This window comes from Cibotium barometz, chromosome 62 (genome assembly GCF_041138505.1).
Source record: "Cibotium barometz isolate CiBa-2024 chromosome 62, ASM4113850v1, whole genome shotgun sequence".
Taxonomy (NCBI): Eukaryota; Viridiplantae; Streptophyta; class Polypodiopsida; order Cyatheales; family Cibotiaceae; genus Cibotium; species Cibotium barometz.
Window position 1 is genome coordinate 11,259,068 of NC_141107.1, and position 27,997 is coordinate 11,287,064.

The 27,997-nt window shown below is 47.2% G+C and overlaps 1 protein-coding gene and 1 pseudogene across 4 annotated transcripts in view; both read left to right on the top strand.

Annotated features, from left to right (window-relative positions):
• LOC147604136 (HEAT/U-box domain-containing protein) overlaps nt 1–27,997 on the top strand; it is a 216,357-nt gene that overhangs the window by 113,634 nt on the left and 74,726 nt on the right. For all 4 annotated transcript variants that reach the window (XM_086795503.1, XM_086795506.1, XM_086795504.1 and 1 more), the window contains 2 exons: nt 25,849–26,001; nt 27,130–27,812. In XM_086795503.1, coding sequence (XP_086651629.1) covers nt 25,849–26,001; nt 27,130–27,812 — 836 coding nt within the window. The remainder of the gene's footprint in view (nt 1–25,848; nt 26,002–27,129; nt 27,813–27,997) is intronic.
• On the top strand, nt 1,215–3,619 carry LOC147604137 (uncharacterized; annotated as a pseudogene).

Below are 27,997 nucleotides of genomic sequence, written 5' to 3' on the forward strand. Positions count from 1 at the left end.
CCGAAACAGTAGACCTCTCTACTGCCTCCCAAACGCGAGAGACAAAAGACCAAATCTGACGGGCCACTGGACAACTCATGAACAGATGCATAACTGTGCATGTCGTGTAGAAGAAGCAAGAGGCCAGTGTAATTTTACGACGGCTCAGCTGATCCCGTGTAGGTAACCCTCCCACCAACATCCTCCAAATGAAAACCTTACCTTGGTAAGGGAGTTTAGACTGCCAACCACGCATAAGAGTTTTCTGCCACCATGATTTAGACTTGTGCAATCCCCACACCTTATTGGCCTTGGCTGAAACCCAATCTTTCTCTGATACAAGCTTATGATAGACCTGGTTAGCTGAGAGTGATATCAAGTCACCAGATTTACATAGTGCCCAATCAAGCCAAGGCTGGTCTGTAGATGGCCGAGGCAATGGAGTAAAAGGCTCAACTGCATGCATGATGTCAACCCATAGTGGCTGAAATGTCCGAGGAACCCTAAAGTGCTGCCGAATACGACGAAATGAATATGGCCTGTCACGACCAGGTATCACAGCATCTCGGATTCTAACCAAGCCTAGCCTGACCATGCGGTTGAGTCGTATGCGTGAAGCATCTCTGTCTGGCCAAACAATGACACGCGACTCCACAAATGTTTCGAACTGCAAAGAGTTCAAAAGTAGTCTTTCATGACCAGGATCCCACCGAGCCAACAGTAGAACTTCATGCCAAGAAAGGAGAATGTGCGATAAAATGTGTGATTAGCGAATACGGACAGGATGAGCCGCATTCACAATGTCCCACCATGAAGCCTGCACACGTGTCCGCCCATGTGACAATCCCTCCAACTCAATCAAGTCACGAGCCATGAAAACCCAAGGCTGCTCTTGCAAACACATATCCTGAAAAAGCGCCCACCTACGCACCACCATATGCAAGCGGACATCCAGTAAAGCAGCCCCACCCATTCTTTTGGGCGTCGTAATGTGATTCCAAGCTATCCATGTTTGACCCATAATATTTCATTTCTCTCTCTCTCTCTCTCTCTCTCTCTCTCTCTCTCTCGCCTGCTTTCCTCTCCCACATGCTGTCTATCTTTCTCTCTCTTCGCAACAGCCCCCTCTGGCCTCTCTCTCTGCGGGAAGTGCTGCAGACACGCACGGAGCTCTTCCTATGGCCAAGGGTTAATTAATTTTAACCCGAAACCAGTCTTTTTCAGCCCAAGACAAGATGGAGAGGATCGACATTGAAGATCTGATCAAGGCAGCCATCCAACAACACAAGAAAGAGACGGACAATGCAATTAATATGGTCAACCAGAGCCTTCTTGACAAAGTCAAGAAGCTTGAAGCGCGGATAGCAGCCCAAGATGCAGAGATCGCAAATCTCAAGATAGAGATAGAAGAAGCACGTGCTCAACATAAGCTCGAGGAAGGTGAAATTCAGCCCATCATGATGGAGGAGCTGAACACCATCAAGGCCCAAGTGAGAACACTTCAAGAGGGAGAAGAAAAGAAAGCCCGGGAGACCTCCTCGTGGGTGGAGGTGCTCACGAAGACGCAAAAGCAAGTAGATAAAGCGGAGAAATGGATAGAAGTGGTCAAGAAAGGTAAGAACAAGGAGGCCAAAAGCACATCTACCTCGAAGATTATCAACCTAACCATTGAGGAGGAACAAAGAAGAAAGACAAGGGAACTTCATGTGCAGATCACGGGGCTTAAAGACGGTGACAATGTAGAGGAGGAAGCCAAAGATTTATACACACGCATGGGCATTTCGAGGCCTACACACACGGGGCTTGGAGAGTGGGCAAGAAAGACAAGAATGGAGGAGAGAGCTCTCATTTTACGCTTTCCCACCTTGGAGGCCAAGAAGGATTTCTTGGCCAAGCGCTCCGCCCTTAAGAAAACGGGCATCTTTTTAGGAGATGACCTCACCTTGGCACAGCTAGCACATATGAGGGAATGCATGCCAGAGATTAGGGCAGCCAGAGAAAAAGGGAAGCTAGCATTTTACAGAGGAGGCAGAGTGGTGATACTAGAGAGACGCACCACCTGACGGTGCGAGACCTATGGGACCAGTCTGAGACTTGCAGTATGGAACTGCAACAGAGCATTGAGACTGGATGTGGGGGCCTTTGAGGACAGCTTCAGAGATAGGGACATCATCTTCTACTCGGAGACACATCAGGCCCCAGGCAGCACATTACCGAGAGTGGCGGGATACAGATGGGAGACGACTTGTAGACAAGAGGCCCGTTCGAAGCATGGTGGTCGCAGATCCGGAGGAGTTGCAGTTCTTTTTAGAGAGGAGCTTCAGCCACTCATCCATGTTATGCGCCGTGATGAGAGCGCGAGGTACATGTGGGTCAGAGTGAGGGTAGATGAGGGTAGACCCCTATACATTGCTATATGTTACTTTCCACCCAGCACATCTCATTATGCAGCGCCCAAGGGGCAATCTCCATATATGATTCTAGATGAGGACATATGGGAGTTCTCCAGGGAGGGAGATGTTATCATACTTGGGGACTTTAATGCTCGAACGGCTCAGTATACCAGACCTCCTTCTTTGACACTTCGGAGGAGATGTTGAGAGAGATAGATGTGGAGGAGATGTGTTTGACCCAGAGATCACAGGAGGAGGTGGAGTGTACTGAGTATGGGAGATACCCCTTGGAGATGGGGACTGCACATGGGCTGGCCATTTTAAATGGCCTAGAGAGGTATCCACTTGCCAGTGGCTTTACTTGCTTTCCACACAGACATGGGGCCAGCACAGTGGATTATGTTTTAGCCTCGCCAACCTTCATCCCGAGTATCCAGGATTTTGCGATTGGCCCCAGGCCAATCGCAGTTACAGTGGATCATGCACTTCTCTCCTTTACGGTGGATGTCCACTACAGTACCCGCCAGGTTCGGCAGTCCTCCTATCACTCGAGATATACCTTCTGTAGAGAGACTGATGGAGTGTACACCACAGAGATCTACAGCTTGTTGAGTGCAGAGGATCCATAGAGGCCATTAGCAGAGCTCACACAGATCCTGACAGAGGCTTTACATACAGCTGCAGCAACGGCCTTCCCACACACGCAGCCCACAGTACGACCACGTCCTGGGAGCATGCCCCAGAATAGTTGGTATGATGATGACTGTAGGGAGCTCAGAGCCCGGCTACAGCGAGAGGTGGCCACAGGTGTTACTACATATAGACAGTCACGCATCATCTTCCGATCCCTCATTCGGCGGAAGAAGAGAGCATTCTTAGCTCGGCTGGAGACAGACATCTATCAGTTGTTTTTGAGTCAGGATTCTGGGGAGGCCTGGAGATTGCTTAGAGTGCAACCCCCGCCTCCGGCCATTACCTCTCCAGATACATGGGGCGAGTATGCAGCCTCCCTCTACACAGTACCAGAGCAGCCACCACTACCGAACCCTCCAGAGCCTTGTCCACCCACTTCTACCTTCTTCACAGCAGAGATGGTGAGGAGGACCATCAACAGATTGCATACAGGGAGGGCACAGGATCATGAGGGCATTGTAGCCGAGCATTTCATACATGCTAGAGATATGATTGCAGAGTACCTCCACGATTGTGCTGGTACTCAAGTCTGGAGATCCGAGCCTGCCGACTAACTACCGCACCATTATGATTGGTCACTTGCTGGCCAAGCTATATGCCTCTACTCTTGAGCATGAGTTGAGCAGATGGGCAGAGAGACAAGGGGTCCGAGCTCAAGGACAGGCCGGTTTCAGGAGGAGATTCTCTACTTTGGATCATATCTTTACCCTCAGGGCTATCATTGAGGAGGGCAGAGCACATGGGAGGAGGATCTACTGTGGCTTTGTGGATTTCCGCAAGGCCTTTGGCACAGTGCCCAAAGCTAGACTGATGCGCAGGCTGCAAGACTTGGGGTTTCCATGTGAGCTCATTTGGGGTATTATGGCACTTTATGAGACAGTAGTTGGGCAGGTGCGGACTGCAGAGGGTCTCTCCCAGCCAGTACACTCCACTATAGGGGTGAAACAGGGCTGCCCGCTCTCTCCGACTCTATTTGGACTATACATTGATGATATCTCTGATTATATTGGGACACGAGGGGACAGAGGAGCCCAGTTGGTTGGCACTTGGATACCTCTGCTCTTATATGCTGATGATATTGTGCTTATAGCAGACTCACCAGAGGGGATGTAGAGGCACTTGGATACTTTACATGCTTATGCACAGGACAGTGGGCTCTCAGTTAACCTTGGTAAGACCAAGGTTATGGTGTTTAACACTACAGCTCAGTGGGTCTGGAGATCAGCGCCTATTTTCACATATGGGCAGGAGACAGTGGAGTATGTTGACTCATACACATATCTTGGAGTGGTGTTCACTGGGCCCACGTTTTCCATGAGGGGGGCAGCAGAGGCCAGATTGACTAGAGGATATGCAGCACTAGGAGGTCTAGAGAGGATGTGCTCACAGGTACAATTTCAGGAGCCACGCACTAAGCTGTGGCTTTTTGACACGCTGGTCACATCGGCTATGCTATATGGAGTACAGATCTGGGGGCCTAGCCTAGATCGTCACAGTCGATCAGGACGCACATACGATGGATGGAGATCGATGGAGAGACCACTGGTGTCCATGATCTCCAGGATGATTCGGGCTAAGGCCTCGGTACCCCATGAGATTATCCGAGCCGAGATGGGAGCACCACCGATCGTAGTCGAGGCTCTTGCCAGATCAGTGTCCTTCATTCATAGCACCTGGGAGCTTCCCCGACACTGGTATGCACGACTTGCTTTAGAGTCCTCTCATCAGCTAGCCATGGAGGGAGACACTTCATGTTGGTATGCGCAGATAGCATCCTGGTTTGAGCTCCACGGGTTCAGCTTAGACAGACTTCCACCCTTCCAATACTCTCTAGAGGCACCCTCTCTCACCTTATCACATTCTGAGATTAGTAGAGTCATTAGACAGGACCTCATTTAGTTGGACACTAGGAGGACATGGCTAGAGCCCTCACAAGAGTTAGGGACGAAGATGGCTTTCTATAGAGACCATCTTCTCCGCACCACTGAGGATGGCTTTATACTTGGACCGAGCTACATGGATACCCATTTGTCTCATGGATTATGGTGCGCCATTGGGCAGGTCCGCACCTCTTCACATCAGTTAGAGATAGAGACAGGCAGATTTAGAGGCATACCTCCAGGGGACAGGATATGTCAGATTTGTTGGATAGAGCCAGAGACGGAGGAGCACTACATCTCTCGCTGCACAGCATATTATGAGATTTGAGGGCGCTACCATTGCCTTTTCAGAGAGGGATTTGGACCACTGGCTAGAGTCATGGACTATTGTGATCAACGATGCTTGGGTTTTTATCTCGTGGAGATCCGCAAGCTTAGAGAGTCCATTATGAGGAGCAGACGCCCGACTGGCAAGGAGTCCACACAGAGACAGATTACTAACTTCTTTAGAGGGACTACCCGGGAGGACACACAGCCGACAGCCCAGCAGCGGGCACCCCGTGGGACTCTAGTTGAGAGAGCTGTCCAGTTGGGCAGATCTAGACGCCCGAGGGTTCACGGATCCTCACATCGAAGACGGTGCCTACACCGGAGGATTCAGAGCATCATTGCGAGGCATCGGGCTCGTCCGACCAGGCATCTCACTATGGCAGATATCCAGGCCATCCGGCAGAGACCCATGCTAGAGTTCCTAGGATGATTACGACTCCAGCCATATACTGTTGTCACTTTTGTACTCCCCCATATTCATGTATTCATGTATACATGTACTCATGCACCCCATTTTGACTAGTAGCATTAGCTTCCCACTCTCCCTAGTTGCTGCTTCCGGATGCTCCCTACTGATGTATTGTAGGGCTAGATACTTACCTTCAGTCCTTTCTTTTCTTTTCCAGATAGTGTATCAGATGTCACATGGTTGTAACTTTGGTCTTATTTCTCTCTCTCTCTCTCTCTCTCTCTCTCTCTCTCTCTCTCTCTCTTTCTCAGTATATCCATGGTAACAGTGTATTACTTTTGGTCTCATAGGCCGTTGGGGTCTCCACTGAGCACCATCTGATACTCAGAGATACCACATACATTGTACATGGTTTTGTCTCATAGGCTAGTTCTCTTTGGCCTGAGAGAGACGTTAATACAATCTTTCTTTCTTTCTTTCTCACTTAATATTGGGTCTTTAGTGGATCACACCTCCGGAGCTCCCAACGAAGATTCACTTCTATAGAGATCACTTCCTCACGCTCACTGAGGACGGATTCATCCAGCAGCCGGGCTATCTCAGTGTTCACATGTCCCATGCCATGCGAATTGCAATTGGCCAGATACGGGTTTCATCCCACCGCCCCAGAGTGGAGAAAAGTAGAGCTGAGTGCGTTTTCAAAGCCGGGAAGCTCATACGGAGACCCAGTGAGGAGAGGATCTGCCAATTATGCCACACAGAGGTTGAGACGGAGGATCATTACATATGCCACTGCCCAGTGTACTATGAGATCCACAGGAGGTTTCACTATCTGTTTCGTGAGGGATTTGGTTCACTCTCCAGGATCATTGACTTCCCGGACTAGCGTTGCCTAGGCCTCTTCCTGCTTGAGCTCTGCAGACACAGGGACACTTTCTTGAGAGAGCTTCGGCCCTAGTCACCCGGCCCCCTCCCTCGCCAGGCAGCCATCACCAGTTTCTTCCGCACCCAGGAGGTGGACATCGATATAGTGGCTCTTGTGGAGCCACCTCGCTCGAGAGGAGTTACCTCGGACTGGGCCTCCGCACTCTAGTGTGCCCGATTCCCCCAGCCACCCGGCCATCAGCCACGATCCCCTCATCAGCTCCAGATCCAGGACATACTCCACCGCCATCAAGCTACCTTTCCACGTGACATAGCTGAGGGAGACCTCGTGGCCATACTCATTAGCCCCATGCTTGATATTTTGGAGAATGGTATACCATCTACTGGGGTTGTATTGCTCTCGTGTTTCTATGTTCCTAGTATTCCATGATGAGTTTCCATGGATAGTTTTGTATCACCCCAGTGAGATAGCTATGTTTATGTTTTTTTTTTTCCGAGAAAAGATCCTTTCATTAGTTATAAAAAAAACGCCCACTGGGCTACAAAACCCCTCTCTTGCTCATAAGAAGGCAGAGAAGAGATGCAATCAAGGCAGCTAGGGAGACTCTCCCTAGGTGCAAAAAAGTACAAATACAAGTACAAATAACTGAGAGGCCATATCATACAATAGGAGGGGGGAAAATCCACACAGGTGGCCTGTAGTGCCATCGGGGGGTACCCGCGTGTAGAGTATAGAAGGGGCCGCTGCGCCAAGTGGTGTGGAAGGCCTGGCGCCGCAAGATCGCTCGATCCGAGTCGCCCCGGATGCGGTCATACTGTCCTCGCAGGGTGTGAATCAACTCCTCCGCCAGATACTCCGAACAGTCTCTGCTGGTGGCTCCAGTCTCCCCTCAAAGGCCCTGACGCAACAGGCTCTCCAGGTGAACCATATGGTGAGGCTACTGAGGAGCTCCCATCGTAAATTCCTCTCCTGTGTCCAGCTGGCGGACGAGAAATCCGGTGAAGGAACAAGGCGAGGCTGGCCCCGAATGAATCTGATGGCCTGGTTGTCTTGCTCCGACTCGATCCCAGAGCAGGCCTTGACGAAGTCGACCAAGCAGCGGCTCCCCACGTATACATGCCCTCTGGAGAGAGGGGGGCCAAAATGCGCAGAATCCTCAGCCAAATCTGTTGCGCCTGTGGGACAGTCCCATAGGCAATGTCGCTGTGTCTCCAGTGGGTGGCCGCATCTGACGCAGGCCGACGGAAGGCCACTGTAGACAAGCCAGGTGCCAACTGTAGAGCCCCTGTGGGCAACCAGCCACTGGAAAGTCGAGATCCTGCGTGCCTGTCGGCTAGCCCAGAGCCTGGTCCAAAAATCCTCCAGGAACTCCTGTGAGAGTCCCTGTAACCGCCAGCGGAAGAGTGATAACTGCCCAAGCAACCTTAGCCCGGGTCAGCTGACCATCCCGCCCAGACCAAAGAAAGTTCCTGATCAGCCTCTGTACCTGGCTGATGCAAGAGCTCGAGAAGATCCAGCAAGACGTGATGTACCACATAGTCGCTAAAAGCACCTGATTTGTCACCACCACCCTCCCAGCCAAGGATAGCCGAGCTGTACTCCAATATAAAAGCTTCTTCTGAATGCTTAGAAGAAGCGGGGCAATCTGCTGCTCAGGTGACAAATCAAGTCCAATCTGGCATCCCAGATACCGCACTGCTGTGCCAGGAGGAATCCATCTAAAACCCGGGTCTGGGCTCCATGACGGAGCGGGAGCACTACTGATCCAAAAAGCCACTGTCTTGCGCCAATTGATCAATGCTCCCGAAGCCACACCAAAAACCTGTAGCGACTACTCTGCCCTCTGCAGATTGGCCTCCTGGCCATGCAGAAACAATCCCGTGTCATCAGCAAACTCAGAATCGAGCAGGTACTCACCCCGGACTGGAAGCTGTAGTCCTCTCAACCCAACCTCCTCTGCTGTCAGATACATGCTCATAGCCTCTGCAAAGAAGAGAAAAAGGAACGGGGCGAGAGGGCATCCCTGACGGACTGATCTGGTCAACTCAAAACTCGGCCCCTGTCCTCCTGCCATCAACACCTGGCTACGAGCTGTGGAGTATAGAGCCGCCACTCCTCGAATCCAGTCTGGCTCAAAACCCAGGCGAAGCATAGTGCCCTCTAGGAAGCCCCAATCGACTCTATCGTATGCCTTCTCAAAATCGAGAAGCATCATGACCAAGTCCTCACCGAGAAATCTAGCTCTGGCCGTCGCCTCCCAAAAGGTGAAAATGTTGTCAAGGATACTGCGCTCCTTGACAAATCCTGTCTGGGTAGCATGAATCAACTCCCCAAGGAAGGGCTGGATCCTCAAACTCAAGGCCTTTGCTAGGACCTTGTAGACAGTATTGAGGATCGTAATAGGCCTCCAATGCCGAATATCATCTGACACTCCCTCCCCCTTGGGGATAAGAAAGATCAAGCCCTCTGAAAAGCTCTGTGGCATCACCCCAGTGTCCAAAACATACTGAAAGCCCCTGCGGAGGCCTGGCCCCAAAAGGTCCCAATAGCGCATGAAGAAGGCAGGCGTCAATCCGTCCTCCCCAGGGCAACTATGACGCGGAAGGACCCTCAAAGCCTCAACAAGCTCATCCTCTGAGAGGGGCTCACCCAAAACTGTGCGCATACGATCTGTGACTCTCCTCTGCACATGGGCCCACACAGTCTGTCTGCAAGCATCACGTGCCTCCGTGGCTGGCTCCGCTGAAAGCAGGTCTCTATAGAACTCAGTGGCAATGGCTCTAATCTCCCCGGGCTCAGTGGCTAACGATCCGTCCTGGCTCCTGAGCTGGCGTACTCCTGCTCGAGCATGGCGGGGTCCGGTGATCTCAAAAAAACTCCCCAGTCACTCTATCACCAAGCTGCGTCCCACTGAGAGGCCTGGCAATGATAGTAGAACTCATGTCTCTACTCCTCTGCCTCTCTAACCTCCTGGCGTTGTCGTGCCATGGCACGTCTATGATATGAAACCGTGCATGTGAGGCCGTCAAATACACATCCAGATGATGTCGTGCCATGGCACGTCTATGATATGAAACCGTGCATGTGAGGCCGTCAAATACACATCCAGATGAATGAGGTTATGTGCCATGATGAATCATTATATGATGTCTGAGTATATATGTTCATATTGTAGATAAAGTTCAATAAGATGAGCTGAGGCTGAGCCAGGTTTTGAAGCCCTTGACAGTGTGGTGTGAATTGTGGAGGATTTTTTTATGCTTATGGAGAATTTTGGAGCCAGCAGATATCTTGTGCCTTGATAAGACTGGATTTTGCTTGTGACATTAGCACTGAAACAGAGAACTTAATGGTGCATATTGGTCGGGATCTTGATTGTATGCTTTAAATGGCAAAATCATATGCACAATAAGGATGTTAAATGGAGCTAAGGCGTGAGAAAAACCTTTATGGTGTAAAGGTAAAAAGGAGTTGATTATATATATATATATATATGGTCAACACTCCATAACAATGGAAAAAGGGGAATTAAAAAGGCATTGAGGATTTTAACCTTAATGCTAAGGTTATGTTTTATAACCTTAGTGCTAAGGTTAACAAAATATTGGAGAATTTCTAGAAATCGGGCAGTTTTCTTTCTATGGCATGTATAGCTGGCTGCCGAGATCGCCGCGGGGAAAGGAAGAAAACGACCGGAAAGAGACGTCCATTGCAGAGTGAAAAAAAAATATATGCAGCGTCTGATAACAGCGTCGAAAAGACCAGGCTTTTTTATTTCAAAAATATATAGACTGTATATGCTTTGTAGGTGCTAGAATTAGAGAGTAATTCTAGCACAACATAATGATGTATTTATGGGAAAAGCTATTTTCTAAACCAACACTGAGCGAAGCTTCTCCAGCTGTTTCACCCTCGCATAATTGATATGAAGCATACGGTTGGTGGAGTTCCACGCATGCAACTCGACAGCTAAGTGTTTTATATATATATATATATATATATATATTCTCTTAAATGTTACTCTCATTCTATACGAATTGAGAGAATCGTTTAACCCATATATATATATCAAAAGAAGTTTGGAATTGAATAGAAGGATTTTTGGGAAAGAAGCTAAGGTATTTGGAGCTCGGTGATTGGTGAAAAATGCATTGAAGCTGAGGAAAATTTGCCTTACTTTCTTCTCATATGGATTTTGAAAATTATGAGTATGTCAAAGCTATGCCAAATGCTATATTTTTCTTGTGAGATGTTAGGACATTAAGGCAGGTTTTCAGGTGATAAAGTACATCTCGAAATAACAGTTTTGAGGGCACTGGATGTAATGGATATAGCTGGACACATGTATATTGGAATAATTGGAAATCTTTGTTATGCCCACATGTGAATGGTTCAAAGGATTTCATGCAAATCTGTGCATTCACCTGGAGGAACTCAAGGATGTATTGAGGGAAGAGGACACATGTATTTGTCAATGGAAATAATGGTGTTCAATACTCCTTGGGAAATCTTGTACGTGAAATTTCTTATTGGATTTGACATTCACTCTCACAGCTAGAAGTTTTGTACTTTCCTGGCTACTCCGCACACTCCACGACAACTTTGGTGAACCCGACGTGAAACTGCTGGGGTGAGAGTGTGGTGAAACATACAGCGAAGCTATGGCTGAGAATTCTGAGGGCCAGGGGGTTCATTTTGACCCCGGAGTTATGCAGATGTTCCAAATGTTTTCCATGTACATGCAACAGCAACAAGCTGCTGAGAGGGGACAGATTTCCATGACCAAAGCCTTACAATCAATTGTGAAAAAGGTAGATCAATTTGATGGGAAGGACATTACAAAGTATCTGCGCAATTATATAAAGGAGATGGAGCTAAATAGGGTGACCGAGGAGGATATGGTTCGAAGTTTCGAGTTGGTATGCGTTCCTGAAATAAGAGAGCGCATAAAAGGATTGCAGACAGCACAGGGTGGCAGAAATTGGGAAGAATTCAAACTTGCTTTAAAGGATGAATACTTCATGGAGGATTCTGAGCGAGTGACCAAACGAACTTTTTTGGAATGGGTCACAAAACCTAAAATGGGAATTTCTGCCACAGAATTGCTAAGGGAGTTTGAGAAGCGTTATGCCCAGTTGTCAAGAATAGAGCGTGCAACTTTGGACAGAGAAAAGACAGAGCTCTTCTTGCAGGCAGCTGGGAAAGATCTCCAGGAGACATTGGAAATCCTCCTTGAGGATAAAAATACAGAGCAAGGATTAAAGAGTGATTGGAATGATGTTGAGGATGCAGTCACTATGTTAGCAAAGCGGCAGCGGAGGAGGGATAAAATGGTGATGGGATCTGCAACCCCCATAGCTGCTGTTACCCCTGAGAGTTTATCCAAGCCAGCTGCCACAATTCCTAAGATAGATGGGCCGATGGATGAGCTTATCAAGGGTATGCGTGATTTAAAATTAAAGATGTCCAGGATCGAAGAAAAAGGTCTACCATTGGGGCAGGCTTCTATGCAAAGGCCTCAAATCAAAGAAGGGTTTACATATAGATGCATATGGTGTGATGACCCAGAGCATGCAAAGAAGGATTGTACCAGCTATAAAGAAGCTCTTAAAAATCAACTTGTGTTCTTCAAAGATGGGAAAATCCATCTTACAGAGACTGGTCTTCCGCTGAGTACAAACTTTGGGAAAGGAGGGATGAAAAAGCTGGTAGAGGATATGGTTGCTAGTCATGCCATTTCTATGGTCGAGGCAGCAACCTATGGATTAAAGGTTGGTCAACAAAAGCAGGGATTTGAGAATGATGAGGATTATGAGAATGAGAATTTTTGGCCGTCAACAATGGAATTAATTGCATCAAGGAAAGTGTCAAAGCAAGCTTTGCATGAGGCAGGTGATTGTATACGCCTTGAGACTGGCTGGGAGGAGCCTGTGGATTCTTTATCCATTCATGCCTATATTGCCAAATGCCAAAATAATGAGGCACAGGTAGAGGAGAAACGTAAAAGGGAAAATGAGGAAGGAGGGCCATCAAAAAGAGTTACACGTGGAAGTGAAAAGAAGGATCCTGGGCCATCACATATGCCTCCACAGCAAAGCAGACCTCCACATGATGTTTCAATGGAAGAAGTGCCAGTTAAAATGAAGGAGAAGGGTAAAGGGAAAAGTCCACTCTACAAGCTTCAATCTGATATTGAAGTTGCAACAGATCTCAAAAAGGTGCTTGAAGAGAGAATTCTAAACAGCAGGGTGGAATTCACACTAGGGGAAGTCTTGGGGATTGCAAAGAAAGAATTTCATGATGAGATAATTGATATTATACGAAGAAAAAGGCAGTCCATAATTGAATCTATTCCATCACAAGGGGAAGCAAGCACTTCTAAGACTCATGGTGTACAGGTACAGAAAAAGGAAGAGAGAGAAAATGTGGTGGAATGTAATCACTCTGCTGATGGGGCACGACAAGTGCGTTTTGTGGAAGAGGATGACGAAAAAGAAGTTCTTACAAAAAGTCATTACTCCAGGAGCCATTGGGCAAGAGCCACCACTGAAACCCTTGTCAAGATAGGTGATTTGGAAGAGCCATATGTCGCTCTAATTGATCATGGGTCTGAAATAAATCTTATGGCTAAAAATCTCTACAACAAATGTAAGTGGCCAATGGATGTGGATCATGGGTGGATGATTAAAGCAGCTAATAATTCATCTGGAGAGCTTTATGCAGCATGTCCAAATGTAAGGGTAACTATAGGGGATGTGAAGGATGATCAGAATTTCTTTGTTCAGGAGATGTCATCGTATCCCCTCATTCTTGGGCAACCCTACATTACAGCTGTAAGGATGGAAACAAAGGTTTTGGATGATGGTTCAGCTTATGCAAGAATAAGGAGTAAAGATGGCAAAAAGGCTGTTCAGTTTTTGACAGTTTGCATTAATCATGAAAGGAATCGTGAATTTCTTAGGGCACAGTCACTCCCAAAGATAAACAGAGAGTTTATGAATTACAGGGAGATGAGGGATTTTGGCCAGGTGCCATTGTAAAGCGGGATTCCAATGGTACAAGGGGAAATGAGTTCTCGCAGGACTCAATCAATGTAAATAGTTTTTCAGCAAATTTTCAGGGATTCTCCAGCTATGGGTCACTGGTTTTTGTAAAAAGCAAGGATTTAAAGCATGGCATGCAAAAACATATACAAAATGAACAAAAAAGTTTTGAGCAGTGTGGTCTTTTGGAGAAGAATGAGTTTATTTCAGGGGTGCTTGATGAGGTGTCATTTATAGATACTATGGATGTGCTTTTTGATATGGGAAGAGCATGCTTACAGGGTGGAAATGAAATGATAAAGGTGTCATCTGTGGAGATGTATGATATAATCCAGGAATTTGAGGGGGTGGAATGTAAAAACATGAATTGTGAGATGGATGCTCATGTTGATACAAAGTACAAAACGGTTGCAAAAAAGGTGAAGCCAGTTGCCTTGCCCTTGCCACCAGGAAGCAAGGAGAAGATAGATGAAGCTTCTATGCAGCCAAATCTTAGAGATCCGAAGAAAATTGGGCATAAATTTACTCAAGAAACTCTGAAAGAGCTGAAGATTGGTGAGAGGGATTTTCTGTTGCCAGTTGAAAGGGAATGCTTTGAGGAGATGCTTGTAAAACATGGGAAAGCTTTTGCCTTTCAGCCGCATGAGATTGGTTGTGTTGATCCAAGTGTAACAGCACCAATGGTGATCTTTACTGTTCCACATGTGCCCTGGAACCTGCGGCCAATTCCAGTACCAAAGGCTCTCTTGCCAAAGTTGATGGAATTACTAAAGGAAAAGATCAAGATGGGAATCTTGGAGCCTTCATGTGCCCCATATTCCAACAGATGGTTTACTGTACCAAAGAAAAATGGGACATTGCGCTTTATTCAAGACATGCAACCTGTAAACAAAGTCACAATCAGGAATGTGGGAGCAGGTCCAATTGTGGATGAGTTTGCAGAAGCATTTGCAGGGAAAGCTATATACTCTATGGGTGATCTGTATTCGGGATATGATCAGTTCCAGCTGGATATGCAAAGCAGGGACTTGACCACAATGAGAACTCCTTTGGGATTAGTAAGGATGTGTACCTTACCACAAGGAGCCACTAACTCAGTGGCACATATGATGAATGGAATGAATAAAGTCTTACGGGACTTCATACCACAAAAAACTATGCCATTTTTGGATGATGTGCCAATAAAGGGCTGTGAGGAGAAAGACAAAGATGGGAATTTGGATTCAAAAGGGTGCCGCAAGTTTGTGGCAGATCATATAAAGGATTGTGACATGATTCTATCCAGGCTTGAAGAAGTGAATCTTACTTTATCTGGGTAGAAATCAGTGTTTGGGGTTGGTGAAGTGCTAATAGTGAGACATCTTTGTAGTACTAGTGGACGCCGTCCTTGTCCAGCCAAGATAGACGCAATACAAAGAATGAAGGAAATATGCATTAATGTTACAGAGCTGAGGAGATTTCTTGGAGCATGCGTCTTTTATGTTATTTGGATCCCACACTATGCACATGTAGCAGATCCTCTTTATCAGCTTTTGAGGAAAAATCAAAAATTTTTGTGGAGTGCAGTACATATTAAAGCTATGCGGAAGCTGAAATATTTGCTCCAATCATCACCCATTTTGAGAAAGGCAGATTATGAGTGTGGCAGGCCTGTGATTGTTACAGTTGATACTAGTCCTACTGGGATTGGATGGGCAGTAGGGCAAGATGATGAGGATGATCATAGGTATGTAATTAGATTTGGAGCAAAGGTATTAAGCTTTCGGCAGCGAAAGTATCCACAGATCAAGAGAGAATTATGGGGGATAGTCACTGCTCTAAAATGTGAAAAAGAATATCTTATTGGGGCATCTGTACTTGTGGAGACTGATTGCTTGCCACTTCTTGGGATGATAGCAAGTTGTACCACTCCAGATATTGCTATGCTTAGGTGGATTGCTTATATCAAGTCACTAAATCCTGAGTTTGAGCATATTGTGGGAAAAGATAATCCAGTTGCAGATATGCTATCAAGAGCCAGGTATGAAGCTGAGGAAGAGATGGTTAGTGACATTGATGATGTGGGTACAAAGTTTTATACTACAGCATATGCAAAGGGGGATCATACTTGCTTATCAAATGCACTTGAGTCTTTTATTGAGGAAATATATGAAGGAGATTGGTTGCTCATTGGTCAATATTTGAGCACTCTAACAAGGCAAGAAAATTGGTCTGACTCAGAATTTAAGAGGATCCGCAGAAAAGCATATGGTTACTTTCTAAAGGATGGGTATCTCTGGAAACATCCTAAACAGAGGAATGCTATGCCACAGAGAGTCATATGTGATAAAGAGACTCAAGGGAAGCTTGTGAAAGAATTCCATGAGAGTCTCTGGGCTGGGCATAGAAGTGTATGGGCCACCTTTACCAAAATAAAGGAAAAATATTGGTGGAGAGGAATGTACAAGGATATTTCCCAATATGTGGAAACATGCATAGTATGCCAAATGTACTCAAATGTGAGGCATCGTGATGGCTTGCAACCAACCTACCCACCTGCCATGCACTACAAATGGGTAGTGGATCTAGTTACAATGCCTTTGGGAATTTGGCAAATGCGGTATATAGCACTTGCAAGAGAAGATTTGACAAATCAGGTAGAAGGGCGTGCTCTTAGAACAAAGAGTACGGAAACAGTATGCAAATTTCTCTTGGAAGATGTGATCTGCCGATATGGTTGTGTTGGGAAAATAACAGCTGATAGGGGAGAGCTAGATGTTGAAGAAGCTAGGGAATTCTTCTCTAGAATTGGTATCAAACTGTCTCTAACATGTGCTTACAATCCTGAGGGCAATGGGAAAAGTGAGCGAGGACATCCTCCAATCATTAAAGCTTTGGCTAAGGCATGCAGAGAAAGGATGAGAGTGTGGCCAAAGCTGCTACCATATGCCTTGTGGGCTGACCGTACAACTCATAGCTCAGTGACAGGATACATGCCTGCTGAATTAATGTATGGTCAGAAGCCAGTGATGCCAGTTGAAGAAGTAATTCTAACTTGGAATGTATTGCCCTGGGTGGAAGGATTGAGCAGAGATGACCTCCTTGCATTGAGAATAAGACAGTTGGAGAGGAGGCCTAAAGATGTAGAGCTTGCTAAAGCTCGCCTGAAAGATGCAAGGTTGAGAAATAAAGAAAGATTTGATAGTAGACACAGACTCCGGCCAAAACCTATTGAAGAAGGTGATTGGGTTCTAATGTATGATAGTAGCCTTGACAACCAATTCACTGTTCAAAGAAAATTTGCAAAAAGATGGTTTGGCCCTTACATTGTCAGGCATGTGCATGGAAATGCCACATATACTCTGTGTGAGCTTGATGGAACAGAAGTAAAGAATCTTGTGGCTGGCAAAAGAATCAAGATATTTAAAAGAAGGCATGATGGTGATCCTTTTGATTCACAAGAGATTCAGGATGAGAGGCTTGACAGTGGAAGTATGGATATGATTGAAGAGGAAGAGGATGATCTCCCTGAAACTGCAGAAGATGAAGACGACATCCAGTTATATGTGGACCTTGATGAAGATTTGGCACATACGAGAGGATGTGCAGGTTTAGAGGGGGTGGATGTCGTGCCATGGCACGTCTATGATATGAAACCGTGCATGTGAGGCCGTCAAATACACATCCAGATGATGTCGTGCCATGGCACGTCTATGATATGAAACCGTGCATGTGAGGCCGTCAAATACACATCCAGATGAATGAGGTTATGTGCCATGATGAATCATTATATGATGTCTGAGTATATATGTTCATATTGTAGATAAAGTTCAATAAGATGAGCTGAGGCTGAGCCAGGTTTTGAAGCCCTTGACAGTGTGGTGTGAATTGTGGAGGATTTTTTTATGCTTATGGAGAATTTTGGAGCCAGCAGATATCTTGTGCCTTGATAAGACTGGATTTTGCTTGTGACATTAGCACTGAAACAGAGAACTTAATGGTGCATATTGGTCGGGATCTTGATTGTATGCTTTAAATGGCAAAATCATATGCACAATAAGGATGTTAAATGGAGCTAAGGCGTGAGAAAAACCTTTATGGTGTAAAGGTAAAAAGGAGTTGATTATATATATATATATATATGGTCAACACTCCATAACAATGGAAAAAGGGGAATTAAAAAGGCATTGAGGATTTTAACCTTAATGCTAAGGTTATGTTTTATAACCTTAGTGCTAAGGTTAACAAAATATTGGAGAATTTCTAGAAATCGGGCAGTTTTCTTTCTATGGCATGTATAGCTGGCCGCCGAGATCGCCGCGGGGAAAGGAAGAAAACGACCGGAAAGAGACGTCCATTGCAGAGTGAAAAAAAAATATATGCAGCGTCTGATAACAGCGTCGAAAAGACCACGCTTTTTTATTTCAAAAATATATAGACTGTATATGCTTTGTAGGTGCTAGAATTAGAGAGTAATTCTAGCACAACATAATGATGTATTTATGGGAAAAGCTATTTTCTAAACCAACACTGAGCGAAGCTTCTCCAGCTGTTTCACCCTCGCATAATTGATATGAAGCATACGGTTGGTGGAGTTCCACGCATGCAACTCGACAGCTAAGTGTTTTTTATATATATATATATATATATATTCTCTTAAATGTTACTCTCATTCTATACGAATTGAGAGAATCGTTTAACCCATATATATATATCAAAAGAAGTTTGGAATTGAATAGAAGGATTTTTGGGAAAGAAGCTAAGGTAATTGGAGCTCGGTGATTGGTGAAAAATGCATTGAAGCTGAGGAAAATTTGCCTTACTTTCTTCTCATATGGATTTTGAAAATTATGAGTATGTCAAAGCTATGCCAAATGCTATATTTTTCTTGTGAGATGTTAGGACATTAAGGCAGGTTTTCAGGTGATAAAGTACATCTCGAAATAACAGTTTTGAGGGCACTGGATGTAATGGATATAGCTGGACACATGTATATTGGAATAATTGGAAATCTTTGTTATGCCCACATGTGAATGGTTCAAAGGATTTCATGCAAATCTGTGCATTCACCTGGAGGAACTCAAGGATGTATTGAGGGAAGAGGACACATGTATTTGTCAATGGAAATAATGGTGTTCAATACTCCTTGGGAAATCTTGTACGTGAAATTTCTTGTTGGATTTGACATTCACTCTCACAGCTAGAAGTTTTGTACTTTCCTGGCTACTCCGCACACTTCACGACAGCGTGCCTGGCTTAGCTGGGACGCCACCCACTCACATGTAGGCAGCTGCTCCTGAAGACGCTGAAGCGAAGCAAGGCTACGTCTCAAGCGACGCTCCCGCTCTCGAGTCTCTCCCAGTCGTGTCAAGGTTGTAGCGTGCAGAAAAGAGCTGAGCTCGATGAGTCCCTGGGCACACTGGCCTGTTGCATCCAGGTCAGAGCTCTGGCTATCATGCCATATCCTCTCAATGTCCTCATAAAGACTGGGATCTGTAAGTATCCTCCCTGGGATCCTCAACTGCAAGCTGGTCTCCCGTGTCCTCTCCTCCAGTGTCAAAATAACTGGCGCATGGTTTGAAAAAGAGGTGCCAGCGAGAATGCCAATGGAGCCACCACGCTCCCCGAACCTGTCACCCACATAGAAGCGATCAATCCGTGATAGATTAGTCCCTCCCTGCCGGCGATCCGACCGAGAAAAACTAAGACTGTCCTGAGAACGAGAGAGAGCCTCATGCTGCCATGCATCAGTGATCCGCAGTGTCATACAAAATCGCTCCCAAGCTACAAGCTCCGTGCCGTGCATTGTAACATGACTGCCTCCCACCCTATCGGCCGGGTCCTCAAGCATGTTGAAGTCTCCCCCAACACACCAATGTGCGGCCTCGGGCAATGCATCTATAACAAGGGTCCAGAACTCTGCTCTGGCACTAGCATGGTTGGGCGCATAGACATTGAGCACACCAAAGTGCTCTTCGTGCATCCTCAGAATAACATACTGTGCTCTACCAGGCACAATGACCCCGCGATCCACAATGGCCTGCCGCCATACATCCGCAATGACCATACATACTCCTCCCTGCCCACCCAAGGGGCCAAAACCTGCAGACCAAAATGTGTCCCATCTACCAGGCATCACCGACGCATATCTCCGAATCCTGCTCTCACTCAAATGGTGCTCCTGCATCATCAGAATATCAATACTGCCCCCAACCAGGCGTCTCTGAAGCTCCTGCCTCAAGCAACCATGATAACGTACATAGTGTGCACCGCCAAGGCCCTGTACATTCCATGAGATGATCCTCATGGATGACCTGCTGAGGTGGAGGCTGTCTCAGCCATACGGCGGCCCTTCGCAAGCGGCTTGGATGGAGAGTAATCCCCATCCGAGCGGCTACGAATCTGCCCACCCGGTGTGTTGCAAGAGTCTCGGACCAGGCGCGAGTGGCTGTGTCCCATAGCGACTGCCTCCCGCTCGGAGAGAGAAACCTCATGTATGCATACATAGCCAGGGTCTCGTGCTAGGTCTGCCACTATGCAAACCACCAAATGTCGAATCCCGGAGGCATCCGCACTCCCGGTATCAAAGAAATGTGCCAACTCCCAGAGTCGGCCTATCACATCTGTCATCTCCAAATCGCTCACATGGTGAGAAAACTCAACTGCCTGAGTCTTCAAACTACTAAGAGTGAGATCCAGAGTCCACTCCCGGTCGCTAGTGCCGCAAAGAGGGAAGGAGAAGGCCACCGCTGAATCAAGTGCATCCTCCCCTCGGGCCGGAGGTATCACCACATGAACTCTGATGGGTGCTGGCTCATGGGGGCCCTCCGCTCCAAAAAGGCGTGTGAAGGAGTAGTCAAAAGCCTTCGAGCGCTGTCTAGTGTCGAGACTACTCAGCCGACTACAGATAGAGGATATCCGTGAAGCACAAATCGGCATGGTAGGTCTCCTCTGCGGTGCCCGAGCAAGGTCGGTGCTCAGTGCCCGCCGGCTGCAGGTGAGCGCCAGGGTACTGCCAGTGCCTCCCGGGGAGCTGAGGCGAGCGGAGGGGGAGGAGGGGGGGAAGAAGGGGGTGGGGAAGGAGCCGCTGAGAAAGCGGGAGCGGGAACGGGAGGAGGCGAAGGTGGAAGCGAGGCGGGAGGGGGGGACGGGGGAGGGGGGCGTGGGGGCGAAGGGGGGGGTGCTGGCATCTCCTGATCCTCAGTCTGTGCTGGGGTCTCCTCTTGGAGGGGAACAAAGCTGTTCCTCACTGGAACCAGTGATGCTGAGGCTGTGACTGCTGCTGCGTCGGTCTCTGGGCATGCTGCTGTGGCTGTCTCCCTCTACGGCGCCCCTGTCCAGGCTGCCAATCTGAGGTCTCTGTGGGCTGAGCAGGTGCCCCGGAGGCTGCCTGCCGAGCGGCATCTGTGGGCGGGCCATCGGGGGTCTGCTGCTGCAGTGAAGGTCGGGGTCTCCTGCGAGGGCAGCGACCTGCCTGCATATAAAACACTGGTTCGGGAGCCCCAAAAACTCCACTCTCTGATCGATCCATCCCCCCCCTATCCTAGGTAACTGAATGACCTTCAGAAGGGAGGAGATGTCAGGAACCAAAACTCTGACCGAAGGCAGGCCACCTGCTCTAGCCACCACTGAAGCTGCTGTGGGGCCAGTCTCAAGCACCGAGCCCACCAATGATCCTATCCTAGAAAGGAGCGGAAGGTAACTCGCGGCGAAGTCCAGGAAAGCAAACTGTGACATGGAATAGGCGCTCTCCCTGCTCGGCCGCTGCTGGGTCGAAACCATGCTGCCAAGGTCTGAAGAAGGCCCGAGCGCCCCTGATGTCAAGGGGACTCATGGCTAGGACCTGGGCCACGCTCTGGGCTGTCTCGAACTCAATCTGGTAGTGTCCGCGGCCCAGTAACTGAACGTCCAGGATCTTGCCCACATCTGCAAGAAGGCGGGCCTGGAGAAGATCCCGGATCTCCCCTCTGCTGGGGTGGGTGCCAACTATACGGCAGATGGTGGAATGTGCCTGGAGGCGTTCCACCTCTGCGGCGAGGCTCGCTTCCTCTTCTGGCGAAAGAGAAAGCCTGATGGGGGTATCCTCGGGGGCGGGCGAGGGGGCTGCGGAAGAGTCCCTCTGAGGTGGGGCGGGAGGAGCCTCCATCAAAGTCTGAAGCTGAGTCGAGGGCGAAGCGATAAACGGGGGGTCCTGCAAGAGCCAAGCTGCACGAAAAAACGGAACGGGGAGGGGAGGAGAGGGAAGGGTGGAAGAGAGAGAGAGAGAGAGAGAGAAAAAGAAGAAAAGAAAAGGGAAAAAAAAAAGAAGGAAGGGGGGAAGGGGCGGAAGACAGAGGGGGGCGGGAAAAAAACCAGAGGGGGATGGGCGGAAGGCAGAGGCGGAGAAGGGGGGGGGCAGCGGGGAAAGAAAGGGGAGGCGGGGAAAGCGCGCAAGGGGGGGGAGGGCGGGGGCAAGCAGGGGGGCAGGACGCGGAGGAAGGGGGGAGCGGGGGGCACGAATGAGACTGGGGCAGGCGGGCAAGGGGCGATAGGCGAGAAAAGGGAGGGCGGAGGGCGCGAGACACAGAGGGGCGCGGAGGGGGGGGTGCGAGCAGGCGGGGAGAGGCTAAGTCACGAGGGCGGGGAGGGGGGGTGCGAGCAGGCGGCAGCTCGAGCAGGGTGAGGGGCGAAGGCTTCAGCGAGCAGTTCTGGTTGCAAACCTATCTATCGCTTTAGCTATGTTTATGTTTTGTTTCTGTTTTATTTTCTATTCCATGGTGAGATATGCCATGGACATTATTGTATCACTTTGGTCTCATAGGCCCCATGGACATCACAGAGGCCTCACAATCACTCCATGTGTTGATCTTAGTATATCCATGTACCATTGTATTACCTAAGGTCTCATAGGCCCTGGGTCTTCCATAGACGTTAATATAACTCTCTCTCTCTCTCTCTCTTAACAGTTGCGTTCCTCCTATTTGTTCATTTTGTCCTTTTTTTTTCTGGACATCCAGAAGACATTGACAATTGTACATTGATTTGTCTCATAGGTCGAGTTTGGCCTCTAGTAGACGTTAATACAGCTTTCTTTCTTTCTTTCTTTCTCTCTCTCTCTGTGCACACACTCACACCATGGATCTCTTTGATCCCACATAGCTTGGCTTGTAGCTGTGCAGACCCTATCCCTAACCTACAATTGATATCAGATCATCTTTAGGGTTTCTCTGCTTTTTCAGGTTTCAACCTGTCTTCCTCTGCTCCCATGTGACTGCACCACATTGCGCCCACCTATGGCTTTTGTTCGTATGACGCTAGCTGCTTCCTGTCGTTGATGCGGGCCAAGGATCTGCTCCTGCTGCTGCACTTGCAGGGTCGGCCCGTCTCCGGTTGCCCACCTGTGCTGGCCTGTCTCCGCCATTCTGTACTTCCTTGCGTTGCAATCCGCAACAGCCACCTGTGCGCTGCTACTTGAGCAACAACTGTCTCTGCGCAGCCTCTATAGCATTGTACCACTTTTTCTGCTGCTATTGACATCCGCCTCCATATGCTGCTGCCCTGAGCGCCATCGCCGCTGCCGCTCTATTGATGCTGTACCTTCTTGTACCTCTGCTGTACCTGCATGTGCACATGCTATAGCAACTCTCTGTCGCCTGTGCAACGCCGCCACATCAGCTATACCTGCAAGCTGCCACATCAACAAAAAATAGGTTTTTTTCGGAAATCAACTAGAAATCATCACATTGGACCTCTTACAATCACAAAAATTTTGGGGTTTTGCAAAAATTAGCTCTTTGCATCAAATAACAGGAGCACTTGCAACATCCAAAATTTGTGGTTTTCCCAAATTAAACCGTCCTACATCGAATTGAAGTTCCTACAGTGCCATGGAAGAGCAGTGCCATGGAAGTGTCACTGAAAGAGACTGTTCTTCATGGCCATACACCCATGAAGTTTTTAAACCTCCAAAATTAATCTTTATTTCAGTTTTATTTGAGAGCATGGGTTCTTTGCTCAGGTGTTCCCCCAAAATTGAATGTTGTGTGAGTGTTTTTTCATGTGTTCCATCTTTTTAGTAAGCCTCGAATCTATAAAAGGGCCAGTTCTTCACTTATCCCTACTTAGAGCCAAAGGGGTTCTCTTTGGGTGGATTGATGTAGGCACAACCATGTGTGGTCATGCTCTTCTATCAGACATGACGGGAGGGTTTCAGGTGTTGGCACAATGTGTTCTTTTGTATCACGTGTTGTAGTTCAGAGCTCAAATTACCATGGCTAGTGAAGGTCTTCTCAAGCATCTCCACCTTCACTCCGAAGGGGGGTTTATTGGGATTCGGAGTCTTGTGTGTGTGTCTCTTTTTGTGAGTGTGAATCCCTGTTTGTGTGTGAACAGCCCCGAACACACTCTTACAAGTCAATTAGATAAGTGTGCCATATGGCATTCACTTATTAGAGTGTGATATTTGTCTGGGTCAAAAGATAAGGCTGCAAGCCTACAAAAGCATTGTACTTGGTGAGTAAACATCCCTTCTATCACATCAATCAATCGCATCATTGAGTCGTGCAATACTCTCTCTCTCTCTCTATCTCTCTGCGCACACACCATGGATCTCTTTGATCCCCCGTAACTTATGCTTGAACCTGTGCAAACCTTAACCCTAACCAACATCGTCTTCTTGACATGAGAGGACCCCCACCATGACCCTCGACATCGACGCAACCATTTCCTCAGACTGGCTGCTCCCTCCAGAGGATTTAGATGCCCTGTGGATGGCATCCTTAAGTTATCCAGGTGTGCCACTCCTGTTTTTTGGCTTCTCCCATGGCAACATCATTAGCACCTTCGAGGTTGGCCCCTGGGGTCAACTGCTGCCGTCCCAATGGCAGCCTGGAGACGCCCCCCACCCCACCCCCAAACCCAAAGAGGATCCAAGTTTTGAGGCGCCCAGGACGGAAGTGGTCCATCAACCCATCTCCTGTCGAGTGCAGAAGCGTTGCATCCTAGTGTCTATGACTTTTGGAGAACCGCCCTCTTGTTCATGTGCAGTGGGACCTAGGGGAGAGTGTAAGTGGCGCGATCCTCCCCTGGGAGGGGGACATTCCTTTCTTTGATTACACTGCCCACCTGGGTTCCTACTGCAGAGAGCATTGATGTCGCTCCTGCTGCCCAGCCACATTGATGGGAGCTCATCAGCAGCTTAGCAGCTTAGCACATCTGGTGTGCTCACTGCACAACGAGACCATTGAGGGAGTCACTACCCCATCCATGGAGACCATCCATATGGGTGGATCTCATTCACACTGAGAGGGCGCTTCAAGCGTTTGATCAGCGAGTTGGAGCACATGGAGCAGAGGTGAGAGGCATTCCTTTTAACTTGGACCCCCAGACCCCTCCTTTCCAGGAAGGATGGAGGAGTTTCCTGGCATTATAGGCCCTCAGTGTGGCTTCCCCCCCCTCCTCTAAAGATGTAACCTCCCTCCGAGAGCGGCCAGGCATGGAGGGAGCTCCCCCTTTCACATTTTTGTATATATTGACCGCATTTCTCCAGTGTTTGTACTCTGCCACTGTGGAAGGCTTTTACTTTAACTAATGAAAGGATCTTCTCTTAGAAAAAAAAGATAGTACAAAACACAATCGTCCCTGGACAACCATAACAACAGTTCAATTCACTAAAAACCAAATCACACCTGTGAGAAGGTAGGTCAAGAGGAACATGGTCCATGACTTTTTAGAAGTAGCCGCATGCTCTTTGTCCTCAAAAGCCTATGTTTTACATGTTTCTCGTTTAGCTTACATTCTTTATTGGTTGATTCAGGGGAAGCAACTCCTTGCAGGCCAATAAGCATGCTGCCAAGCTCACTGTGTGCTGCATGTCCACTGTTCTCCATTGCAATAATTTGCTAGGAACAGTAGACTAAAGGCACACTACATGGAAATGGCATAGCTGCACTTAATGGGGGTTCCCTTCATTGATAACTAGGCAGGATGCTACTTATGTGATATGGCATTCAAATGTGGTTGTCAATGGTATTTGAAAGGGTTTGTTGACAAGTTGGGATGATGCGAATGTTTCAACAGGGTTGGCAAGGGCAATAAATGTGAGAATGGGGTTGGGACCTTGCCAAGTGCAAGTTTTGACAACTATAGAGTGGTGTGCTAGTATAAAGTGTCTCAAATCTGCATATGTTCATAGAGATATCAGATGACTACAGCTTTAGTTGGCTAGTTTGCCATCAAGACTGAACCTATTTTTATATGTTTTTGTAATTGGTTGCAGGTGGCTTTTCAAGGACCACCAAAAAGACTGGAGGCTTTGATGTTCTGTGCTAGTGATGTTCTCACCCACATTGACGGCTTGTTCAAATTGTCACCACAGACCATCTCAGAGAAGTCGACTCCTATCGAAGAATCAACCAAGAAATATGAGCTAGTAAGTGAAGCCTGTATTCAAAAGTTCATTTATTCCTCTCCTGCTTTTCTTTTTTCCTTGTGCTTCATCTTCTTGAAAAAAAAAAGAATCTTCATCACCACCCCCTTTCTCACAATTTTTTGTAGTTTTATGAGTCCTTTTGTGAGATGCTCAAAGAGTGCCACAAGAAAAGCGGGACGTAACCGTAACCAAAGATCTTGAGAGTTTTTGAGACAGTACTTATACAGAAACTGACATAGAAGATAGCAACTATAAGGAAAGACAAAAATCTGGCTAGCATTGCAAAAGGGAGTGTGATATGTGAGGTTTAATGTATGGTGGCTCTGCCACGAGAGACTTTTGGGGGACTGGGGGAGCCAATGGAGGATGTGATATCCTGAGTATATGTGATATCCTGAGTATCTGTTTCTATCTAGCGGTTGATCGTAGACATCTAAATTGATGTCAAGGACATCTTGACTTCATCACAATTCACTTGAGCACAAACCTGTTGGATTGTTGTACACGGGAGCTTCTTTGACTTGATCACAATGCACTTGAGCACAACTGCATTGAACCCGTTGGATTGTTGTACACAGGAGCTGCTTGGGCTTGTGCATTCTTCCTCTTACTTTTACAATGTTAAAACGGGTATCATAAGCCTGTATGGATTTAGTTTTTCCCTTGTTCAGGCTTTGAATCTCTCTACACACAGCACTAAGAGAGTCCTCCATGGAAACTCTTTGCCTAGCTGGAAGTTGCCCAAATCTCTAGTAGTTTGATGAAATTTGGCACTAACATTTTGGGAGTCAGGCAAGATTTCTCAAATTGATGTTAAATAGTTCCCGTATCACATGATCCATAAGAGTAGTGATATTTTTAAGGCAAAATTCCTTATATATGGGCAATATGTTTAAATGAGCACCTCTCAGATCTTTCTGGCACACTCTTCGTCCCTTGTATGTGCATACACAATCAGCACAGACAGATCCCAGTTTTGATGTTAGGGGGAACACCAGTTAGGCCTCTCACAAGCAGTGATAAGCTTACTGTGAGAATTCTTTCAGAATTATCAGGGTATATATTCATGCTCTACTAGTTTAGATGTAAGATTTTGAGCTAGTTGCTAATGCGAGCCTTCTTTTACAGGTGATTTCATCTGCTCTTCTTGCTTTGGCAGCATTTTTGGACATCATCTTGGTAAAAGAGAGCTCTGCTTCCTCTGTCCCTTGTGAATCCACCGAAATCACCAAGGAAAACATGACCTCGAAGAAGAATTCAGAAAAAATAAGAGAGGTTGAAGAGCTGGCAGGAAATCTTTGCTTGAGCCACAACTATTTTCAAGATCACATAAAGTCAAAAAGCTCTCAGATTCGCTGTGCATCTTATCAAACTCTTCGCGCATTTTCTCAGAACATTCCTGCTGTCTTTAGTGGGCAGGAACTGGACACCATTGGTGGTATTGTACTTGGATCCTTCTCAGATAAAGATCCCTCATGCCATCCAGCCATGTGGGATATGGTGCTGTTTGTCAGTCGACAATACCCTGAGGCTTGGAATACAAACGCTACCCGTAAATTTGTTTTGCCAAGGCTTTGGGCTTTCTTACGTCATGCAACTTATGGTTCTGCTAAAGTATCGTACCCCTGTATACTACCTCTTCTCTCCTTGCTTCCTGTGCACACTATCAAGCCTGCCACTGAGTTCTTCAAAGAGCTTTTTCTCAGTTTGTGGGAAGGTCACAGTGGTTGTTACATGGCAGCAGAGGATGAAATTGTTTTTTTAAAAGCTATACAAGAGTGTCTTATTTGGATCATCAACAATGCTGAGAGGTTATTTCCACCATTAGCCTTCTCTGTCTGTCTGTCTGTCGTTTTTATTGTGACATATTTTCTGTAAAGTGCAGTTTTGTGTTAATATAGATCTGAATTCAATAATATGGAGAGTGGATGTGGCTTAGGTAGAGATCAGATGGGCCTTCAATTGTTTTATGAGAGTTGATTGTTTCATCTAGTAT